The sequence below is a fragment of the Callorhinus ursinus genome, unplaced genomic scaffold (assembly GCF_003265705.2).
Source record: "Callorhinus ursinus isolate GAN/ISIS: 27379988/994484 unplaced genomic scaffold, GSC_fseal_2.0 scaffold38, whole genome shotgun sequence".
NCBI lineage: Eukaryota > Metazoa > Chordata > Mammalia > Carnivora > Otariidae > Callorhinus > Callorhinus ursinus.
The window spans coordinates 129,645-150,974 of NW_027397100.1; the positions used below are offsets into that span (position 1 = coordinate 129,645).

At 57.9% G+C, this 21,330-nt stretch overlaps 1 protein-coding gene across 4 annotated transcripts in view; it reads left to right on the forward strand.

Annotated features, from left to right (window-relative positions):
- SULF2 (sulfatase 2) overlaps window positions 1-21,330 on the forward strand; it is a 110,619-nt gene that overhangs the window by 86,337 nt on the left and 2,952 nt on the right. For 3 of the 4 annotated variants that reach the window (XM_025875506.2, XM_025875507.2, XM_025875505.2), the window contains exons 6-17: window positions 1,572-1,722; window positions 3,201-3,376; window positions 6,705-6,833; window positions 8,097-8,153; window positions 8,644-8,773; window positions 10,584-10,776; window positions 17,561-17,789; window positions 17,922-18,018; window positions 18,416-18,510; window positions 19,337-19,396; window positions 19,782-19,951; window positions 20,137-20,279. In XM_025875506.2, coding sequence (XP_025731291.1) covers window positions 1,572-1,722; window positions 3,201-3,376; window positions 6,705-6,833; window positions 8,097-8,153; window positions 8,644-8,773; window positions 10,584-10,776; window positions 17,561-17,789; window positions 17,922-18,018; window positions 18,416-18,510; window positions 19,337-19,396; window positions 19,782-19,951; window positions 20,137-20,279 — 1,630 coding nt within the window. The remainder of the gene's footprint in view (window positions 1-1,571; window positions 1,723-3,200; window positions 3,377-6,704; window positions 6,834-8,096; window positions 8,154-8,643; window positions 8,774-10,583; window positions 10,777-17,560; window positions 17,790-17,921; window positions 18,019-18,415; window positions 18,511-19,336; window positions 19,397-19,781; window positions 19,952-20,136; window positions 20,280-21,330) is intronic. The other variant, XM_073880316.1, reaches the window with a different exon arrangement.

Here is a 21,330-nt window from a genome sequence, read left to right on the forward strand (position 1 = left end):
CTGCAGAGGTCCTGGTGGGGCAGGTGAGGCATTAGGGATCTTTCTGCCCTCTCTGCAAGGCCTGTTCACCTGCCCTCACTCCCTGCTCGCCACCCCTTGCCCCCTTCATAGCCATTTTGAAAAGCCTTTTGTCTTCAGGCAGTGGAAACACAACCTTTATTTTCAGCTTTGACTGGGAAGGGGTCAGATCTGAGGGGAACCAGACCAGCGCAAGGGATGCCACATTTTGTGGGGTGAATAGGGTGTTCCCTATCAGCGGTGTACCCCACCCAGGATACCCCGCACGTTGGTGGGGTGTGCTGGAGCTCAGATCCCAGGGCCTGGCGCGAGCTGAGGAGACACCAGAGGTGCTCCTGGTTTGGGACAGAGCACTAGATGACTAGAATCACCTGGAAACTTCCAAAACCATGAACCACATTAACCTGCATGTTTCAGCTGCTCCATCCTCCAGCAGGAGTGTCTTGGCCAAAGTGGTGGCCAAACACGTACGGACGGGATGGTCTCCAGACAGGCCCGCGTGTCAGGGAGGTGATTATGTTACGGTGGCAGTGGGCAACCATATCCACTCCTAGAGTTCAAAGCCCAGCTCTCCTTTGGCAAGTTAGTCCCCTTGCTGGGCCTCGGTGTGTTCACTGGGGCAGGAAACATAGCACCTGCTCCCAGGGCGGTGAGTGGTAATGAGATGGTAAGAGGTGAACCCTCCGAGCTGCGCCCAGTACATGGCATGTGGTCAGTGCTCTGAAGAAATCAGAGGTTCTGGTGATTTGTTCAGTATGGTGAGTCATCACAGCAGACCCCACGGCAGAAGTCACCCCCCGCCTGCACCGCCTGCTCCGTGAGACTGTGGGCAGGTCCCCTCTATTTCCTCTTCAGTAACTGGGAGATGAGAAGAAACGGGAAGAGTAATTGTGACAAATGTACATTCGGGCACCATCCTCACGTTTTCGGCCATGCAACCATGACTATTACCTGATTTTTTAGCCAACGTCCCTTTTTTTTTTTTTTAACCAAAATCTATTGCAAAAGGAAGCTCTGTAGTCCTGCTTTAACCACAATAACCCTCCCTTGCCCGAGGTAACTGAAAAATCAAAGCAAGGCTAGGAAATTTGAGTGGGGGGCTGTGCCTACTGGAGGCTCTGGACTTGAGCCTGTCCCCTTCTTAAGAAAGAGAGCAGAGCAAATTCCAGGGAGGTGTTAGGGGACTCACTCCAGACTGAGACTGGGGCCTGATGCTGTGGGCTGGCTGGCAGAGCTGAGCCAGGAGGGACTGATGTTCTCACTGTGCGGCTCCGGGTCACTTAAGGCTGGGTGACCCCCGGTCCTCCCACATGCACTGGAGAAATGCTGACGTAAGGCTTAGCAGACCCCTGATGCACCACCGCGGCTTCCCCAGATGGGCACTCACGCGGTGCAGGAGGCTGCTCCCCCCGAGGCACGGGGGCCTGGGGATTTGGGGAGCTGAAGGCCTGGGGGGCTGCAGACCTGCAGGGCTGGGGATTTGGAGGGCTGGGGACCTGGGGGCTAGGGGTAGAGCCACACCTGGCCTGACCTGGGTGCGTGTTTGCCCGCAGCACGCCGAGCTACAACTACGCGCCCAACCCCGACAAGCACTGGATCATGCGCTACACAGGGCCCATGAAGCCCATCCACATGGAGTTCACCAACATGCTGCAACGGAAGCGTCTGCAGACCCTCATGTCTGTGGACGACTCCATGGAGACGGTAGGCCACCCCCGCCGCTTGCAGCCCTCCCCGCCCTCACCCGGTCCCCAAGTGCCATCAGCTGCAGGGGAAGGGAAATGGGGGCAGAATGAGTCAGCGGTGTGACAGCCCCAGGGAAATGGCCGTGAGCAGTCCCGACAAAGCCTCTGCCTTCGTGACACTTATGTGCTAGGCCTGTTCCATTTGGTACATTTTTTAGCAGCTTTATTGAGATATAATCCACATACTATATTATTCACGCAAGCGTAGAGCCCAATGGTTTTAATATATCGCAGAGCTGTGTGATCATAGTCAACTTTAGACCATGCTCATTACCCCAGACAGGAGCCCCACGGCCCTCAGCCATCACCCCCGGACTGCTTCACCCTTTGTCCTCAGGCAGCCGCTAACTGGCTTTGTGTCTCTGTGGACTTGCGTCTTCTGGACACTTCCTAGAAGTGGAATCACACGACATGTGGTCTTTTGTGTCTGGCTTCTTTCACTCAGCATCACGTTTTCGAGATTCATCCATGTGGTAGTGCACATCTTTCTTTTTATGGCTGAATAATATTCCATCGTATGGATATATAACTTTTGTATTTATCCACGGCTATTTAAATTTTTTTTAAGAAGCCTCCACGCCCAGCCTAGAGCCCAACACGGGGCTTGAACTCATGACCCTGAGATCAAGAGTCTGACCCTTAACCAACTGAGCTACCAGTCACTCCATGGCTATATGGCTATTTAAATTTAATTAAAATCCACGGGGCACCTGGGTGGCTCCTTTGGCTCAGATCATGATCTCCGGGTCCTGGGATCAAGCCCCGCGGTGGTCTCCTTGCTCGGTGGGTGGGGAGTCTGCTTCTCCCTCTTCCCCCCCAGCCCTCGTTCTCTCTCTCTCTCTCTCTCTCTCTCTCTCTCTCTCTCTCAAATCTTAAAAAATAAATTTAATTAAAAATCGATGCAGCTTAAAATTCAGTGTCATGGTCACACTAGCCACGTGCAGGTGCTCAGTGGCCACCTGCGGCCGGCGGCCACCATCTCAGACGGCACAGGCACTGACCTCGCCAGCACCACGGAAGGTTCTGTTGGACAGCACTGTCGTAGATCACCAACACCTGCCGCAGGCCACAGTCCACCTTCATCCGCTCATTCATTCACTCATTCGTTCATTCATTCATTCATCCATCCAGCAGCATTGGCAGAGTGCTAGTGTCACGGGAACGCAGCAGAGAACAGTGACAAAAGCTCCCGCCCTCGGGGAACCCCCCACTCTAATCCACAAACATGCCCAAGAGATAGAAGGGGAGACGCTCTGCGAGGAACGGGGGGGCAGGAAGCGACGGGAGGTGGGAGGCCGCAGTCACTGCAGTTACAAATGCGTCAGTCCCCCCAGCAGTGAGGCGCAGCAAAGACCCGGAGCTGGGGAGGGACGCGCCGGAGGGCGCACGGTGCCCGCAGCCCTGCCCCGCACCCTCACCGCCTCACCCACGTTTCAGCTCTACAACATGCTGGTTGAGACCGGCGAGCTGGACAACACCTACATCGTGTACACGGCCGACCACGGCTACCACATCGGCCAGTTCGGCCTGGTGAAGGGCAAGTCCATGCCCTACGAGTTTGACATCAGGGTCCCGTTCTACGTGAGGGGCCCCAACGTGGAGGCCGGCTCGCTGTAAGTGCGGCACCACCCCCACCCCACCCCGGGCCCCGCGTTTCCAGGGAGGCCTCCGGGCTCCACTGGCCCCAAAGCCACTCCCTTGGGCAGCGTGTGATTTAGGCAGGTGAGCCTCGGTGCCCAGGGAAGCACTGATTATGTCACCCAGGGTGGGTGCTGGCACATTTTATAGCCCTCTGCTGGGGAAGGAGAGTCCAGGGGCCGTTAGCACCTGTGACAATAGATTATTTGTGGGGCAGCATGCCAGCGAATCGGGGAGCTGGGCCATACGCGCGCCACCACCAGCACGTGGGAAGGCCGCCTTGATTTCTGCCTGGCCCGGGTGATCCTTGGGGTGGCTGGCGGGGAGGAACCCTGTCTGCCAAGGTCAGCTGGGCCATCTCAGGCCACCGCACAGAGGGAAACAGTCTCCCTCCCGTCCTGCCTCCAGGACCATGCTGGCCCTCGGCCAGCATTCGCCATGGGCTAACCTTTGAGCCGCCACGTTCTGGCAGCAGAAATGCCACATGTGGGGCAGGGAGGGGCTGGAAAGGCAAGTGAGCACAGCAGTGGCTTCCTCAGATCAACCGCGTATTACAGAGACCAACTCAAGTGGTTCGTTGAAATACAGATAAATCTCTATTAAGACACTTACTTGGCCTGACTTCCATCCCCTGGAAAGAATGCTTGGTGACGATTCCAGAAGGCGGGTTGTTTGGGTTCAGGGCTGGGCTGACCGCTCTCTGCCTGCCGATCTCAACAAATCCCTCCCCGTCCTTGGATCTCAGGGTCCCCATGGAAGGAGAGCTATGATAATAGGCGTGCTTATCTAGCTTTTTCTTCAGCCTGGGTCTGAGCCCTTTACAGCCACATAAGTCATGTGAGCATCCCAACAACCCTGTGGGGTAGATGCTACCATGACCCTGTTTACTGAGGCACAGAGAAGTTAGGTTGCCTGAGGTCATATGGTATGTCAGGGCTTTAAGCCAGGCAGCCTCTACTCCTGCCTCTCTGAAACCTTGAGCCACCACTGTAAATCGAAGGAATTTGACCCACTAAAGACTCTACAGGCACTGACATCATGGGTTGGTCAGCCTCAGAGTCTCTGATCTGGTTCATAAGACCCAAAACCACACCCCACATGGACAAAAGAAAGAAAGGGCTAATGTCAGGCTTGGGGCTGAAGGCTAGGATGACTTTGGTTGTAAGCAGAAGCCAGATAAGGCCCCCTTCTCCCCCCTCCAAAAAAAACAAAGATAAAAGGAATATAGGAACTAAGGCAACTGGAAAGTCCAAGGCTAATTGGCTTCAGGCATGGCTGGATCCGGCAGTCACACAATAACATCAGGAAGCTTTCATTTTCTGTCTCTCAGCCCAACTTCCTCTGAATTGGCTTCATTCTCAGGCAGGCTTTTCTCTCATGGTGGTAGACTCACCATGACTTGGAGCCATCCAGTTTAGGAAACCAAACAGTGGTTTGAACAGAAGCCTTGAGGCTGATACTCACCAGCCTGACTTGGGTCACGTGTCCATCCCCGCACCAATCTCGGTAGCCAGGGTGATAGAAAACCTAGAGTGAGCAGACCACATCCATCAGGCGGTGGAATCTGAGTGAAGCAGGGCGCTGTTCCCACCAAGCAGGGTGTGGATGCTGGGTGAGAAAAGCAATCCTGTCCACCCATCTAGTCCTAGAGAGCAGGACTGCCGGACGCTCTCAAGCCAGCTCAGCGGCTGGTTGCCAACCTTCCACTTGGCGCCTGCTCCCCCAGCAGTCTTCTCCAGCTCCCTCCGCCTGACAGATTAGGTTGTCATGCCTTCAAGCCCCTCCACAATGCAGCCCCACCCCCCGTACCCCTCCCAGCACCCCTGGCTACCGGTCCCGTGTTCGCAAGGTGCTGGGCTGGGGAGAAGGAGGGGGTCAAAGACAATTGAAACCCTAGGACCCAGGCCCTGCCCCTCAACCCAGGGAATGGGGTGGGGGACACCAAGCCGCCTTGGTGGAGAGTGTGCCCACATGGCCATCATGCATTCAACGGGGGCCAACCCCTGCATTGGGCACATCCGTCGAGTCCCTTACCACCACACTGGGAACACCACCAGGCAGAAACAGGAGACAAGAGAAATGACAGACGTGTGGTGGAGATAAATAAATAAGCTAACACTTATTGAGCACCTACTGTGTATTCTAAGTGTAAAAGTGCTAGGAAGTGAAAAGACAGACGGAAGGGTCTTCCTTCCAATTAGATTCTAAGTAGGCAACAGACGGTAAGCCAGGTGTATGACTAAAATATGTAGTAAATGAGGGCGATGAGGCCTCAGGGCAGGGGCAGGGGCAGGAGGAGGGGTCCTCAGGAAGGGTCTTGTGATAGCAATCTATGCTGCATAACAAATCGTTACAAACTGAGCAAGTGAAAACACCGCACGGGTGGTATCTCACGGTTTCCGCAGCTCAGAAGTCGGGGCCCCGCTTAGCTCGGTCCTCTGCTTCAGCGGCAAGCGGGACTCAGCAGGGCTGGGGCTGTTCGCGCGCAAGCAGGGGACCTGAAGTCACACAGCCGGCCTCCTAGAATATTCACCACACACCCTCGCGGGGGGGGGGCGGGGGGTGATGACATGGGGCGGCTCGCTTCCTCGGAGCCGACCAGGGGAGAAAGTAGACAAAGACCCAGCCGGTAAGATGAAGCTGTACAGCACATAACATAACCACCGCGTGACATCTCATCGCCTTCGCCAGACCCTGTTGGTTTGGCCCACCCTGGAGGGGAGGGGATCATGGGGTCCCTCAGAGTCTGTCACCCTTGGGCATCCTTGGTAATTGTTGAGCGAAGAACTCAGGGGCTGGGGGAGAGTGCTCCTCTGGCGTCTGGAGGAAGAACATTCCAGGAGAGGGAAGAGCGAGGGCAAAGGCCCTGAGGCCAGACACCAGCCTGGCCAAGAACAGCCAGGGGCCAGCGTTTGCGCCAGAGGCTCAGAGACAGGTATGGGGGCAGGTCCAGGGTCTAGAGTGGCTCTTGAAGGGGGGTGTCCTGTGTTCGGGTGGTGGGAGACAGGGAGGGCATCCCTGGTAGAAGCAGCAGCCAAGTAGAGGCCTGTTCATCCCGGCACCCAGTGGTATGTGTGGAGCGCACAGAAGGGGAGGGGTGGGGAGGGCGGGGGGCTCCGGCGAACTGAGGCTGCAGAAGGGAGCCTTGAGGGCTGGGGTGCAGGGGGGTGAGAAGAGCACAGCTTCCCCACCTTCTGAGCGTGAGTCCCTGGCGACCTCCAACCCTCCAGCCACCCTTTCTCCCCAGCGAGGCTGGGGCACCACTGCCCGGGTGGCTGAGTCTTTTCCCCCCACCTCCCTCAGGAATCCCCACATCGTCCTCAACATCGACCTGGCCCCCACCCTCCTGGACATCGCCGGTCTGGACATCCCCTTGGATATGGATGGGAAGTCCATCCTCAAGCTGCTGGACACGGAACGACCAGTGAATCGGTGAGCGGGAGAGCAGGGCTGGCGCTGGGGGCGAAGGGGTGCCCGGCTCCCCAAAGTGCATGAGCTCATGGCCTCCTCATGTGGGTCTGAGAGGGGGTGTGTCTCCAAGAGTCCGGAGCCGGTGCTCTAGGGTCCCCGATCCCAACTCCTTACCTGCCCTGGGAAAGAAGGATGTTCTCTGAGATTCTACCCTCCCACCTGGATTATGGCCAGGGTGACTAGTTGAGGACCCTCTCAGGGCTCACACTGTGTAAAACTGAGAGTAATAACAGCAGCAGCAGAGAACGCTAATTAGGCACTTCCTTGTTCTGAGTACTTTGCAGAGGATTTACCATGTTGATCATCACAGTAACCCGGTGGGGAAGCCATTACCAGGATCCCATCTTACCAATGGGAAAACTGACTCCCAGAGAGGTCGAGCGACTTGCTGGACGTCTCTCACCAGCGTGGAGCCGACTCTGGGCATTCAGACTCTAGGCCGGAGGCTGCACACCTAATCACGGCGCTCTAAGGCTTTAACGCCGGCTGCTGTGATGGGCCCATACTTCTAGGTGTCCTGGAAGCAGGAAGGGGAACGGTGATGTGAAAAACTAGGCAGGTGGGAAGGTGAGCGGAGTCTGGCGGGGGACAGGCATGGCAGCAGCGACATCTGGTGGCCAGTACTGGGACTGCCCACCGGGTTCACCGCCCCAAAGTGCTGTTACAGCCTCCTGCGCAATTGCCCATCCTGCAGCTCAGAGGTTCCCCCTTTAGGGGGACCACCTCCACAGAGCCTCCTCCCTTTTGACTGTGAGGTTCCCTGAGCTGTACGGCTGTAAAACGGCACATGTGGGGCAGCAAGCGTGCTGGCTTGGGAGCCGGGGCCCCTCGGAGTCGGGTGCAGGATGGAGGCTTCTTCCAGCAGCCTGAGCCCCTTTCTGGGAAGCACCAGTAGAGTGAAACTGTCTGAAATGCACAGTCAGATTACACAAGTCCAACTGCAAAGGATCAAAGAAGGAAATCCCCCCAAAACTTTGACCCAGGCCATTTCCTCCCTGTGGGCCTTCAGATCCCCATCTCTGGGGAAGCTGCAGCTCTGCTCCATGAGGGGTGGGAGCATCCAAGCCTTCCCTGCACCCTGCTGCCAGGCCCATTGCCCCCCTCCCAGCAGCCCCTGGTCTGTGCTGATTGTGAACCAAGGCACCATCCCTGCTTCTTGGAGAATGGGTGGGATGCGTGAGGCCCCCACATTGATGAGAAGGTGGAAGTGTGCTGCTTTTCCAGGTTTCACCTGAAAAAGAAGATGAGGGTCTGGCGGGACTCCTTCCTGGTGGAGAGAGGGTAAGTGCCAGGGACCGGAGGGCCCCCCTCCGACTTGCCCACCCCAGGAAGCTCCTGGCAGCCCCACCTGTACCTGTGGTGATGAGGATCTCACTGGCGGGGGCAGGAGGGAGACAGCCGCTGTGGTCCCTCCCAAAAGGGAATCCCTCAGATTTGTGTCCACAGCCCCCTGGACACAAAGGAAGCCCTCTCACTGTTGCTGTGGTCGATACAGACCTTGCATCTGGAGACCACATGTCCCTTCAGACATGTTTTCCTGCCTCCACAATGCCTTAAATGTTTCCTAATTTATTGCCAACTCATGCCTTTTGGGAGGTTTCTTATAAAATTCTCACTTCTCAAGCCTCTTAACAATCAGAGGATGTGGCCGGGCGGGACCCGCGTCCTACATGGTGACAGTGCCCGGGCCGCGCAGGGGCCGCCTCATAAGCAGGTGCACACTCCTGCAGAGCCTAGAGGCCAGCCGCGTGTCCCACTCCCTGCCCCACAGCAAACTGCTCCACAAGAGGGACAATGACAAGGTGGATGCTCAGGAGGAGAACTTCCTGCCCAAATACCAGCGCGTGAAAGACCTGTGTCAGCGTGCAGAGTACCAGACGGCATGCGAGCAGCTGGGACAGGTGGGGAAGTGTGGCCGCTGCCCCGGGGGGCTCCTGTTCTCCCTCCCTGCCCCGGAGCTGTCCCCTCCCCAGGGCTGTCCCCTCCCCGGGGCTGTCCTCTCCCCGGGGCTGCCCCTCAACCCTCAGTCCACAGAGCCAGCCGGCCCGGGGCCTCTGAGGTGTGGTGTTTGCTGAGTGTGGCACCCCCGGGTGACACCAGGTGACGCTCAGAAAGCGACTCCTTCCTCAGCTCCCTTTCGATCATGATCCTGTCGGAGGAGAAGTGCCCTGTGGGGCGAGTGGGGCTTCAGCTCGTGGGTAGCCCCCACTCAGCCCCCTTTCCGGACTCCGCACCTGTTCATAGCCTCGGATACTCTGTTAGTTCCCTTGAATTCACTTTACAGGAGCCTCTTCGTGCTGGCTTTCCAGTTAGAGGAGAAATAAGAAGCTGCCTTTTTATTTTATTTTATTTTATTTTATTTATTTATTTATTTATTTAATTTGAGAGAGAGAGAGAAACAGCACGAGAGGGGAGAGGGTCCGAGGGAGAAGCAGACTCCCTGCTGAGCCGGGAGCCCAATGTGGGACTCGATCCCGGGACTCCAGGATCATGACCTGAGCCGAAGGCAGTCGCTTAACCAACTGAGCCACCCAGCGCCCGGAAGCTGCCTTTTTAAATAAAGAAGGTTTTTAAAAAGGGAGCTGATTTCAAGAGAAGTGTTAAGATTACAACCACATAGTATTTAGAGACAGCAGGAAGAGTCTGCACCTGGCTTTCCCGAGGTGGGCTCTGGGGGGCGGCAGGGAAGCAGGCAGCGTGGCCCGGCCCAAGGGGTGATGGCCGTTTGTCCCTGCCTCAGTCCGCACGCTCCCCCAGGGTAACTCGGGCCCGCACCCGTAAGTACAAATAAAGCCAGGCCTTCCTGTCCCGCTTCTCACTGACAGCCGGTGGCTTCCGAGGCCCAGGCGCGGGTTGGGTGGCTCTCTCACGGGGTCCATGCGGGCAGTTCCGTCTTACCACGGGACTCAGAAATAGGAGCGGCGCATCCCCATGGCCGTGCCACCACCCCTGTTTGTTCATAAGCCCCCAGACCCTCCTCCCCGTGTGTGGAGGATGTCTCGTCTGGGAAGAAGCCCGTCTGTGTCTCTGGACAAGAACTTTGGGTTTCGCTGCTCCCTTAGTTGCCGAGCGCAGTTCCCGGCCCTGGAGCGATGGCCCTGCATGTCCGCAGCAGAAAGCCCTGCCCTCCCAGGGCTGCGTGCTGGGGAGATCCCACCAGTGGTGCTGATTTCCGGTCCGTGCTACCAGGAGGGAGCTGCTGGGCCAGGGGCCTTTGTCCCCCCTAGATTGTTCAGATCCCCCGCTGGCCCCTCTCGGGCGCCGCCCAGACTGGGGGTCGGGCAGTCCCGGGGCGGCCCAGGGGCAGGCATCAGAGCACGTTGCGAATCCCAGAGGAAAAGAGCCCTGGAGGTGGGGGTTGGGGCCCGGACCCACTGGGGAGGCATCAGTCTCTAGCCCCCCAACTACAGCCCTGAGGACCCCAGCCCCAACAGTCAGCCATGGGCAGGACACAGTCATGGCCCTGCTGACCCTGCCACCCCTCGGTGCCGTGAGCCCTGCCCCCCACGGACCCTTTGGGGCTCCTCCCCCTCCCCCCCCCCCTCCGCAGACGTGCGTCCGTCCCTCGGTCGCTGAGCAGCCGGCGGCGCCGGGACTCCCGCGAGCCTGTGTCCCACCCAGCGAGGGCCGGGCGGAGGGCGCCGTGTCCGGGCTGGATGGGGACGGTGGCGCCGAGCCCCCGGAGCCTGAGGGCCCGGCTGTGTCTTGCAGAAGTGGCAGTGCGTGGAGGACACGTCGGGGAAGCTGAAGCTGCACAAGTGCAAGGGCCCCGCGCGCCTCGGGGGCAGGGCGCTCTCCAACCTGGTGCCCAAGTACCACGCGCCGGGCGGCGGCGACGCGTGTGCCTGCGAGGGCGGCTACCAGCTCAGCCTGGCCGGCCGCCGGAAGAAGCTCCTCAAGAAGAGTAAGTGCGGCGGCCCGGGCACGGGGCGGACGGGAGGGGCGCGATCCTCTGCGGCCCCGCAGCAGGTGGCGTCCTGGGAGCGGGGCCAGGGCGGCGACGAGGCGGGAAGAGGACGTGCGAGCGCGCTGAGCACTGCTCCGGGGGGGGCCGCCGCTGGAGAGGCAGAGGGGAGGGCGGGAGGGCGCCCGGCGGCCCTTACTCTGAGGCAAGAAGCCCGCGGCCGGTTTTGAGCAGAAGAGCCAAGGTCAGATCTGTGTTTTCAAGGGACCCTCCAGCTGCCACTTGGGGGGCTGCGAGGGGCCGGGAGCGTCCGGAGGCCGGTGGGGAGACCCGGCGGGAAGCCTGGGTGCTTGGCCCGGCCCCTGGCGTGCAAGGAAGAGGAGTCGGGCTCTGGCCGGGCCTGGCAGGGAGAGAGCCATGGCAGAGCGTCGATCCTCATTATTTGCAGATTGTCTTACTCGCAGTGATTTACCTGGAGCCCCCGAATCAGTACTCAGGGTGCTTTCTCGGTCATTCGCGGCACGTGCAGAGTGGCAGAAATTTCTGAGTCACGCAACACGCGTGCTCCCAGCTGAGCTCGAATAAGGCAATGCCCTGCTTTCCGGCCTCCGCTCTCGCACTGTGTGGGGGCATCTTTGTCACGTCGGTTTAGCAGCACGTTTCTTGCATTTTGTGCTTTTACCCAGTGATGTCACTGTTCAGCCTGGTGCTGACGTGCTGTGTGGTGTCCCCAAGCACGGGAAGGCTGAGATGTGGCCCAAGGAGAGGACACATGGGTTAGATAAGCTTCCCTCAGGCACGAGACCCAGCGCTGTTGGCCGGGAGCTCAGTGTTAAAGGATCAACGATATCTATTAAATGAGGTGTCTTTAAACAGAAACACACAGATAAGGTTCTGTATTGACAGTTGACAAACATGCTGTGACCAGAGGTTCACAGGAACTGAACCCCACATTTCCCCTAGGAGCAGAAAGAGCCTCCATGCCAATGGAAGGAGCCATCTAAGACTTCATGGCTCGCTCCCCGCAGGGGCTGAGGAAGGGCAGACAGAGAGCCAACGAGCAGAGAAAGTGGACTCCTAGATCCAACTGCAAAACTCCCATCACTCTGGACTAGTCCTGGCCCCATTCCGAGGTTCAGCTTCCCCTGAAAAGAATGCACCTGGAACATGCTCAGAGGCCCCTGGGTGCCAGCCCTTGGGCTCCGTGAGACCCGGTCAGCGGGCCAGACGTGTCCCCTCCAGAGCTGGGCAGTTTCCCATGCCGCCCACTCATCGGGCCCCCGGGCCCAAGGACAACTAAAGCCTAATAGAGATTTTAGTTCTGGGTGTTTTTCTTCCTAATAGTGGTAAAACACACAAAGTTTATCATTCTATTTTTTTTTTTAAGATTTATTTGAGAGAGAGCATGAGCGGGAGAGGGAGAAGGAGAGAGAATCTCAGTCTCTGTGCTGAGCTGGGAGCCCGATGTGGGGCTCAATCTCCCAACCCCGAGATCACAACCTGAGCTGAAACCAAGGGTCAGACACTGAACCGACTGCGCGCCCCCCCCACCCCGTGCCCCTCTAACTACTTTCAAGAGCACAGTTCAGCAGCACTAAGCACCTTCACGCTGCTGCGCCGCCGTCACCACCGCCCGTCCCCAGAGTACTGCTCATCTTGCAAAACTGAAACTCTGTCCCCATTAGGCTGAAACTCCCCACCCCCCTTCCCCGTCCCTGGCCACCACCCTCATGTTGCTCTTTCTGGGCGTCTCAGGGCTCTGGGGACCTCATATAAGTAGAATCGTGCAGCGCTTGTCCTCTTGGGCGGGCTTATTTCACAGCATAACGTCCTCAGGGGTCATCCATGGTATTGCCTGATCTGTATCTGCCTGGGTCAGAGTCCCCTTCCTCCTGTAAGGCTGAATGATACTCCACGGTGGCCTAACGAGGGCCCGGGCGTCCAGCGGCAGGCCCCTCTGACCCACCGGGCCTCAGCACTGGGCAGGTGGTGCCTCCATAGCGCTTCCGGCTAGGGGCCCCCCATTTTATTTCCTCACAGGCCCATGAGTCGCTGCCAAGCTCTTTTGTAGCCAATTCAAAGGATTGGTCTCCAGACTGAGTTCCACAGCTGACATCTCCTTGTTTCAGCGCACGGCACGGTGCATCGTCTTCAAATAGTACGAGAAGTTGTGACTCAGTTAAGCTTCCCCCCCCCCACCCCATTAATACTCAGAGGAAAGAAGACGCACCAAAATAGCTGAGACCCCAGTCAACCTAAGTTCTCGCCTGAGCTCGATGTAACTGAAGTTCTGCCTTAGACACCCCTCACAGCAACCCGGGGACCAAGGCGGGGGACCCTCCTTATGATGCACAGGAAAGCCCGGGTCACACAGCTCAATCGGGGCCCAGGCCTCACGCCCTGGCCCCACATTCGTCCTCCCACAAGTGCCTGCCAACAGAGCACTTCCCGCCCCTTTCTGAGCGGCCAGCTCTGAGCAGGGGTGCTCAACCCCTCCACAGTTTTGCCCCTGGGGGGATGCTTCTGGCATCGGGTGGGTAGGGGCTGGGGATACTTGCAAACATCCCACAACGCACGGGATAGCCTCCCACAGCAAAGGATTATCTGGCCCCCAAATCTCACCAGTTTTGAGGTTGAGAAGCCCCAGTTTAGAGCAGCTCAGACCCCAGCCCGCCGTGATCCACGGGGACACCAGCTGTGGCATGAGGAAGTACGGCAGGGCTGGCCAGCCAGCCCAGAGCGGGGTGATGGGCCCAGGCGACCACTCTTTACTCACTTAGGCTCCCAGCAAACCCGCAGCCCTACCATGCGCCAGAGGCTGAGGTTACAGAGTTGAATGAAGAGAGACGCAGATCGGGCCTCGTGGGTGAGACGAGGTGTAAGCAAGTTAACGGAGTGGGAAGATCGTGGAGGAAATGAAACAGCGGTGTGCCCAGGAGGGGAGGGCTGATCACCCTAGGATGGGCACTTGGCTTATGCCTAAGTGAGAGTCGAGTGTGGGGAAGGAACCGGGCCTATGCATGTTCTCAGTCTGGGAAGAGGGAGCACAAAGGCCCTGTGGATCCCAGCCCCAGAGAGCAGGCTGCAGGGCCCAGGGTTTTCCAGGCCCAGGGAGGTGGATAGGCCCCGCTTGTGACCTTGGACAAGGATGTCCCAGCAGCAGAGTGCCCTCAAACCACAGAGCAGTTGCCTGATGCCAACTTCCAGGTACTGCAGAAGTTACCAGTTCTGTTCAGGTCATGCTGCAAAGAGCCCTGCAGGGCAGGGACCATCGTGAGGACACAGCTGCTCGGGAGCTAACCAGATTGTCCGGGGTCACACATTTGCTCAGGATTTGCACCCGAGTGGTCAGACTCCGGAGCCCATTCTCTTGGCCACGGGGTTATGAAGCCCCTCTGTTCCCAGGACACGGGGTTGGCGGGGGCCCCTTTGGGACCCCCAGAAACAAAGCCCACCAGGGTGACCAGGAGAACGAGGGGTGTGGCTTCATGTCCAGGCAAAGGTTTACACAGGGGCTGGCAGCCTCATCTGCAAAGGACCAGAGAGTAAATATTTGAGGCTTTGCAGGCTGAACAGTCTCTCAACTTCTCAGTTCTGTCACTGGAGCGAGAAAAGAGCTGTGGACTCAGTAGCGTATTTACAAAACCGGGCAGAGGGCCAGATTCGGCCCTCAGGCCATAGCGTGGGGACCTCTGGGTGTATGGCAGGGGGATGAAGCTGGGAAGACCCAAAGCACTTGACTCCTAAGCAAGCAAGACAGAAGGGGCGGCAAGAACCCGGTGGGTCTAGTTCACGGCCCTCGTGGGCAGGTATGAGCCGCCCCCACAGGGACAGCGGTTCACACTGTGTGCATCAGGGGCCCCGGGACTGTGGCTTCAGGGACTGGACTCAGAAAGGAAAAAGCCAAGGAGAGAGCCGGCCCAGGGTTTCACTAAGAGAGGCCTCTCCTGGACCCGGGCCCCCGGATCCTTTGGCCTGTGTGACTCTGATAGAAGGGGTCTGAGAACTGAAAGATACAAACATCTGCCCCAGGAGTGGGGGCAGCAAAAGCAGACCCTGCAGCCCAGGGGCCGCCCCGGGCCGCCTGGGACAGGGAGTTCCCAGCCTCGGGCCTCGGGCGCCACCTGGTGGCCACTGGAAGCCCAGCAGACACGGGGGCCGAGCCAGGCTCCAGGCCCTTCTCCAGAAAGATGCACCTGGAGACCAGGGGCGTTACACACTTGATGCACAGCAGGGCCAGACCTGAGTGAAGGGTGCGGAGTTTTAAGGCAGAAGGGAGGGGTGGGGACTGGGGCCAACAGGAGAACAGACCGCCTGTCTAAAGGAACGGCGTCAGCTCCTGCCTGCGGACCCAGTGGGGACAGTGCAGGCACTTCTTTGGTTCTCTCTTCCAAAGCTCGAAATCTGCACTCCTACATGACCACCCACCCCTGCTTTTCTCTAATGTTAGCAACCTGATCAAATTTGCCTCATAATATATAGAAGATGCAAGAAATCCAGGCTCTGGCTTTAGCCTGCATGGCCTCGGTTTTCAGTAGTCAGCTTAGAGCCTGGAAAAAAATGCCTCTGAGCCCTGTGTCCCTGCCCAGATCCGGGGAGAGCATCCCGCTCCCTGGTGGCCAATCAGACGGAGAAGCTAAGAGACCCTCCCCCCAAGCCGCTCCCTTTTCTATCCAGGAGAACATGCTACCTAGCTTTTTTCTTTTCCAGTTCAAATTAATGCGGTTTTTTTAGTGTCTTTGTTTCTTATTGAGGTATAAGCGACATATAACTTACTAGTTTTGGGTGTGCAACATAGTGATTTGGTACCTGCAGACATTGCAAAATGATCACAATAGGTGGTTAACATCCGTCACCATACAGTGACAAAAATTTTTTATTTATTGTGAAAATTTTAAAGCTCTCCCTTAGAAGCTTTCAAATATGCAATACAGTATTAACTGTAGTCACTGTCCCCTACGTGGCATCCCCAGGACTCACTCATTCTGGAACTGGAAGTTTGTACCTTTGGAGCCCCTTCACCCATTTCGCCCGCTCCCAACCCCACACCTCTAGCAGCCACCAGTCTGTTCTCTGTATCTGTGAGCTCAGGGTTTTGTTTTGTTTGGGGTTTATTTTTAGATCCCACGTATAAGTGAGATCAGGTGGTATGTGTCTTTCTCTGACTTAGCCTTATATATCCTCTAGGTCCATCCATGTTGGTCTTTTCGTTTTTGTTTTTTATGATTTTATTTATTTATTTGAGAGAGAGAGAGAGAGAGAACACAAGCAGGGCAGAGGGAGAGGGAGAAGCAGACTCCCCGCTGAGCAGGGAGCCCAACAAGGGACTCGATCCCAGGACCCCGAGACCATGACCTGAGCCAAAGGCAGACACCTAACCGACTGTGCCACCCAGGCGCCCCTATTTCTTGTCTTTTTGATAACAGCCATTCTAACAGGCGTGAGTGAGAGGATAGCTCGTTGTGGTTTTGATGTGCGTTTCCCTGACGATGAGCAATGCTGAGCACCTTTTTCATCTACCTGTTGGCCGACTGGATGTCTTCTTTAGAAAAATGTCTCTTCAGATTCTCTGCCTGTTTTTTAGTCAGATGGTTTGGGTTTTTGCTATTGTGTTGTATAAATTTTTATCTATCTTGGATATTAATTTCATCCTTATCAGTTTTTTATCATAAATGGATGTTGAATTTTGCCAAATGCTTTTCCTGCATCCACTGAGATGATCCTATGATTTTTAGCCCTCATTTTGTTAAATAAATGTGTATCACGATAGAGCTTGGTTGGCAGATGGTGAACCATCCTTATATCCCTGGAATAAAGCCCACTTTATCGTGGTGTTTGATCCTTTTCATGTATTGAATTCGGTTTGCTGCTACTTTTGCTGAAGGATTTTGCATCTATGTTCATGTGCAAACTGGCCTATAATTTTCTTTTCTGGTGGTGTCTTTGTCTGGTTTTGATATCGGAGTCATGCTGGCCTATGAAATGAGTTTGGAAGTGTTCCCCCCTCCTCTCTTTCTTCAAGAGTCTGAGAAGGACTGGTAATATTAATTCTTTAAATGTTTGGTAGAACTCACCAGTGAAGCCATCTGGTCCTGGACTTCTGTTTGTTGGGAAGCTTCTGATTACCGATTTCATCTCCTTACTTAATGATTTTATATCCACGTTCATTTTTTCCTTTTTTCTTTTTTTATTGAGGTAAAGTTCAGACACCATAAAACTTACCATTTTTACAATGTTAAAGTCTACAGTTCAGAAGCACATACTACATTCACAGTGTAGTGCACCCACCACCTCTAATTCCAGAACCTTCCATCACCCCCAAAAGGGAACCCCAGTACTGTCTCCCCATCCCATGGCAACCATTAACTTGCTTTTGGTCTCTTTACCTCCTGTGGACATGCTGAACAAATAGAGCCATACAACATGGGACCTCTCGTGCCTGCATTCACGGAGCGTCGTGTGGCGGACACACACCCACATGGTAGCGTACATCATGGCCTCGTTCCTCTGTGGCCGAACATTCCATCACACGGATGGACCACATGTGTCCACGCATAGCTCTTTCTGGGGATCATCTCAAGTCACATCCTCCTTAAGCTCTGGGCCTTCGGTTTTTCCCAAGTGAATCATCGTGTGGTCCTTCCCACTGGGGTCCCTCCAGGTCCTGCCTCCTGGGCGGGTAGGTCTCGGGAGGCCTCGAGTGTCGGGATCGATGGGCTGCTGTCCGGAGAGCCCGGCCAGCCTGTCCAGCCCCACTGACCCAGCCACCCGCCGACGCCCACAGAATACAAGACCAGCTATGCCCGGAACCGCTCCATCCGCTCAGTGGCCGTCAAGGTGGATGGCGGGGTGCACCACACAGGCCTGGATGACGCATCCCAGCCCCGCAGCCTTACCAAGCGGCACTGGCCAGGGGCCCCTGAGGACCCAGACGACAAAGACGGCGGAGACTTCAGTGGCACCGGGGGCCTTCCAGACTACTCAGCCCCCAACCCCATTAAAGTGACACACCGGTGAGAGTCCAGGCAGAGGGCAGGGGTGTGGGGCGCAGCTGGGGCCTTGCGGGGGGTGGAAGCCCACACCTCGGGCCCCTGGCTGGGCCCCCTCAGCCCCTCAGAGCACACGTGGCCCCTTCCCTCGAGCAGGTGCTACATCCTCGAGAACGACACGGTCCAGTGTGACCTGGATCTGTACAAGTCCCTGCAGGCCTGGAAAGATCACAAGCTGCACATCGACCACGAGGTGAGGGGGTTCTGGGCTGGGAGCACTCTCCCCCCACCCCGAGCTGGGCAGGACCACCAGCCACACCGGGAGGGACAGAGGCCTGCCCAGAATCCTCAGGCATCTGACAGGCCCCTTCCAGGCTGCGGGGGAGGACAGTGTAGTCAAGGACTGTCCTTCCGGGACCACGCTTCACTCACAGATGCTCCCGCCACAGCCAGTCCTCTCAACGAGCCTGGGGGCGACGAGGCCTCGGGGGGCTCAGCTGGTCCTCGGGAGCCTGGCCCCTTCAGCAGGTGGAACCCAGGGCCCCTCAGCAGCCACAAATGCAGGCAGGGGCCAGGGCCCCCCCCCAGGCCGTCCCTTCTCCCCCAGCGCCCCAGAGTTTCATAGCCTCCTCGCCTGCTCTCTGCCTCAGATCGAAACCCTGCAGAACAAAATTAAGAACCTGCGAGAAGTCCGGGGTCACCTGAAGAAAAAGCGGCCCGAGGAATGTGACTGTCACAAAATCAGGTGAGGAGGCAGGAAAGAGCAGCCAGGACACCCTGGAAAGGCCCCTCGTGCTCCTGCAGGACACTGCTGGGGACACACCTCCCCTCCGGGACTCCTTTGAATATCTTTAGAGCCCTATCTCCTCCCTCAGAGGAAGAACAAAAAATCAGAAAAGCATTCACATGCCCGTTGCCTGCAGGGGGCACAGACCGTGGCCCTCAGGAGCCGGCCAGAGGCACCTACCTGCTCACGGAGGCAGGCTCTTGCTGGGGCGGGGGGGCTGGTTCCCAGGAGGGGAAGGTGCCTGTGCGGACTGCCCTTCCAGAAACAGTCCTCCTGGCCCAAGGTCCACGTTGCCAACTTAGGGAACTGCGGCCCGGGGGTCACTGTCCAGCCGAACTTCTGCGACGCTGGAGCCACCCAGTACGGCAGCCAGCAACCACGCGGGGCTCTTGTGCCCTTGAAGTGTAGCCGGGGTGACAGGGGAACTGAACTTGTGCTTTGGTGTAAATGGAAAGAGCCATAGGTGGCCAGTGGCTCCTGCACCAGTGCGCCCCCTTCTCAGAAAGGGCTGGCCCTGAGCCAGCATGCGATGGGGGGGGGGGGGGCCGACCTGGAGATACCAGCCCAGCGTCCAGTCCCGCTGACTTACACCCACCCAGGGCCCCCCAGCTGGCCTCCAGGGGAACGGGACGGCCAGCCAGGCAGCTGCCGCCGTGGGGGTGGTTCCCACCCCAGCACTGTCCCCAGAAAGCGGGCCGGGGGTCCCAGGGGACCGCGGTTTGCACCACACCCCTCCCCAGGAGCTGCCCTGTAAGCAGCTTCGGACACCCGGGGTCTGTTACAGTTACCACACCCAGCACAAAGGCCGCCTCAAGCATAAAGGCTCCAGTCTGCATCCTTTCAGGTAAGGGCAGCTTAAGGCTCAGGGGAGCTAAGGCCAACAGGAGCAGGAAAGAGGTGCTGACCCTTCCCTGCGGCGTACACGGGAGTCCTTGAAAAGGCGGAACTCCCAGAGCGGCTCTCCGGCGCCCCCCTGTGGCTGGAGGAGGTCCTACCCCGGGGGAGGGGTGGGGGCGGAGCAGGCTGCAGGGGCGGAGACTCAGCCTGGCCCCCAGCCCGGCCTCAGACCCGCAGTGGGTCTTGGCCAGAGGTCCTTCGCTTGGGGGACCCTCTACGGCGGCGCGCCCCACTCCGGGCAGGAAGAGCAGAGGTTCAGGGTCCCGGACCCCTAGGAGGCTGCAGGTGGGGGCGGAGGGAGGTATGAAGGGTGTGGCCCTGTGTGCCCCTAGGAAGGGCCTGCAGGAGAAGGACAAGGTGTGGCTGCTGCGAGAGCAGAAGCGCAAGAAGAAACTTCGCAAGCTGCTCAAGCGCCTGCAGAACAACGACACGTGCAGCATGCCGGGCCTCACGTGCTTCACCCACGACAACCAGCACTGGCAGACGGCACCGCTCTGGACACGTGAGCGAGCGGGCAGGCACGGGCAGGAGGGATGCTCCGGGGCCGCACGGGGACCGCCCCGCCCCCACCCCGACCCCGGCCCAGGACTGCGGGGGGTCACAAGCCCTAGGGACAGAAAGGAGCCCGGGGTCCGGGAGGAACTCCTGTGGGCCACTCACCGGCGCGCCCCCCCCTTCCCTTGGCAGTGGGGCCATTCTGCGCCTGCACCAGCGCCAACAACAACACCTACTGGTGCATGAGGACCATCAACGAGACCCACAACTTCCTCTTCTGCGAATTTGCCACGGGCTTCCTGGAGTACTTTGATCTCAACACGGACCCCTACCAGGTACACACAACACAGGCTGGAGAAGCGGGGGTGGGGACCCCCTGAGCAAGTGGCAGCACATCTTCCAAGTCCCCGAGCCCCTAAGGCAGGAGGCGGGGGTTCAGAAGGTACTCGATGCGATCTCGGCCCCTCTGTGCCTCCGTCCTCCTGCACCTGGAATCTGGGTCTTGAACAGCTTCTCCCTCTATAGGCACCTGCCAGTGGTGAAGCAGGCTTTAGGGCTAAGTGTGAAGGCTCTTAGAACTGGAGGGCTTGGGGGGGTTCCCCAGGGTCAGACCAAACCCTGCACACTCAGGGGCCTATGGGGACCACACAGGTAACGGGCCACAGCCAGCACTCACGACATGCCGGGCACTTGCCTGAGTGTCTCCAAGTATTAATCATCAGAAGACCCATGCCCAGTGGCCCAGAACATGTAAGACGGGTGCCACCGGTCTCTGGTGAGCGGCCTGGGTGTGTCCCTTCTGGAACGGCTGGTCCCCACTGAGCTCTTCCACACTGGAGCTTCCCAGCAGTGTGGCCTCGGTACTGTCCAATTTCAGTGTCTCTAGTCATTTTATCTGAAACCTGACTTTTTAAAGGCCAGCAGCCCCTCTCTTGATCTTTAACTACCATACAGGCTGCCGGTCTTTCTCCCCAGGTAGGCCGTCCCCGTATTTTACACGAGCAGGTGGCACAGCATGCACGTCAGTCACCAGTAGCTCCCAGAGTGGGCAAGGACCCGGGTCCCTGACCCATCCCTTCCCCAAGTGGCAGCTTAGCAGTCAGGCAGCGCGGAGGGGCTGTGGATGACAGTCTGGAGCTAGAGGGGAGAGTGGCCACACGGAGCCACCGGAGCAGCCACACGCGGCGGTCCTTCTGTTCTGGGGGAGAGAGCATGGTGGGGCTCACAGGCACGAGGCAGTCCGGACTGTCCCCAACTCCAGCTCTTGCAGAGTAAAGGCTCCCGTCCCCCAGCACCCCTGCTCCCAACCCGCCTGGAGGAAGTGCCCTCGGTGCTGGAAGCTGGTGGGGGTCCCCGCACTCACCTTGTTGATAACCTCTGTTCCAA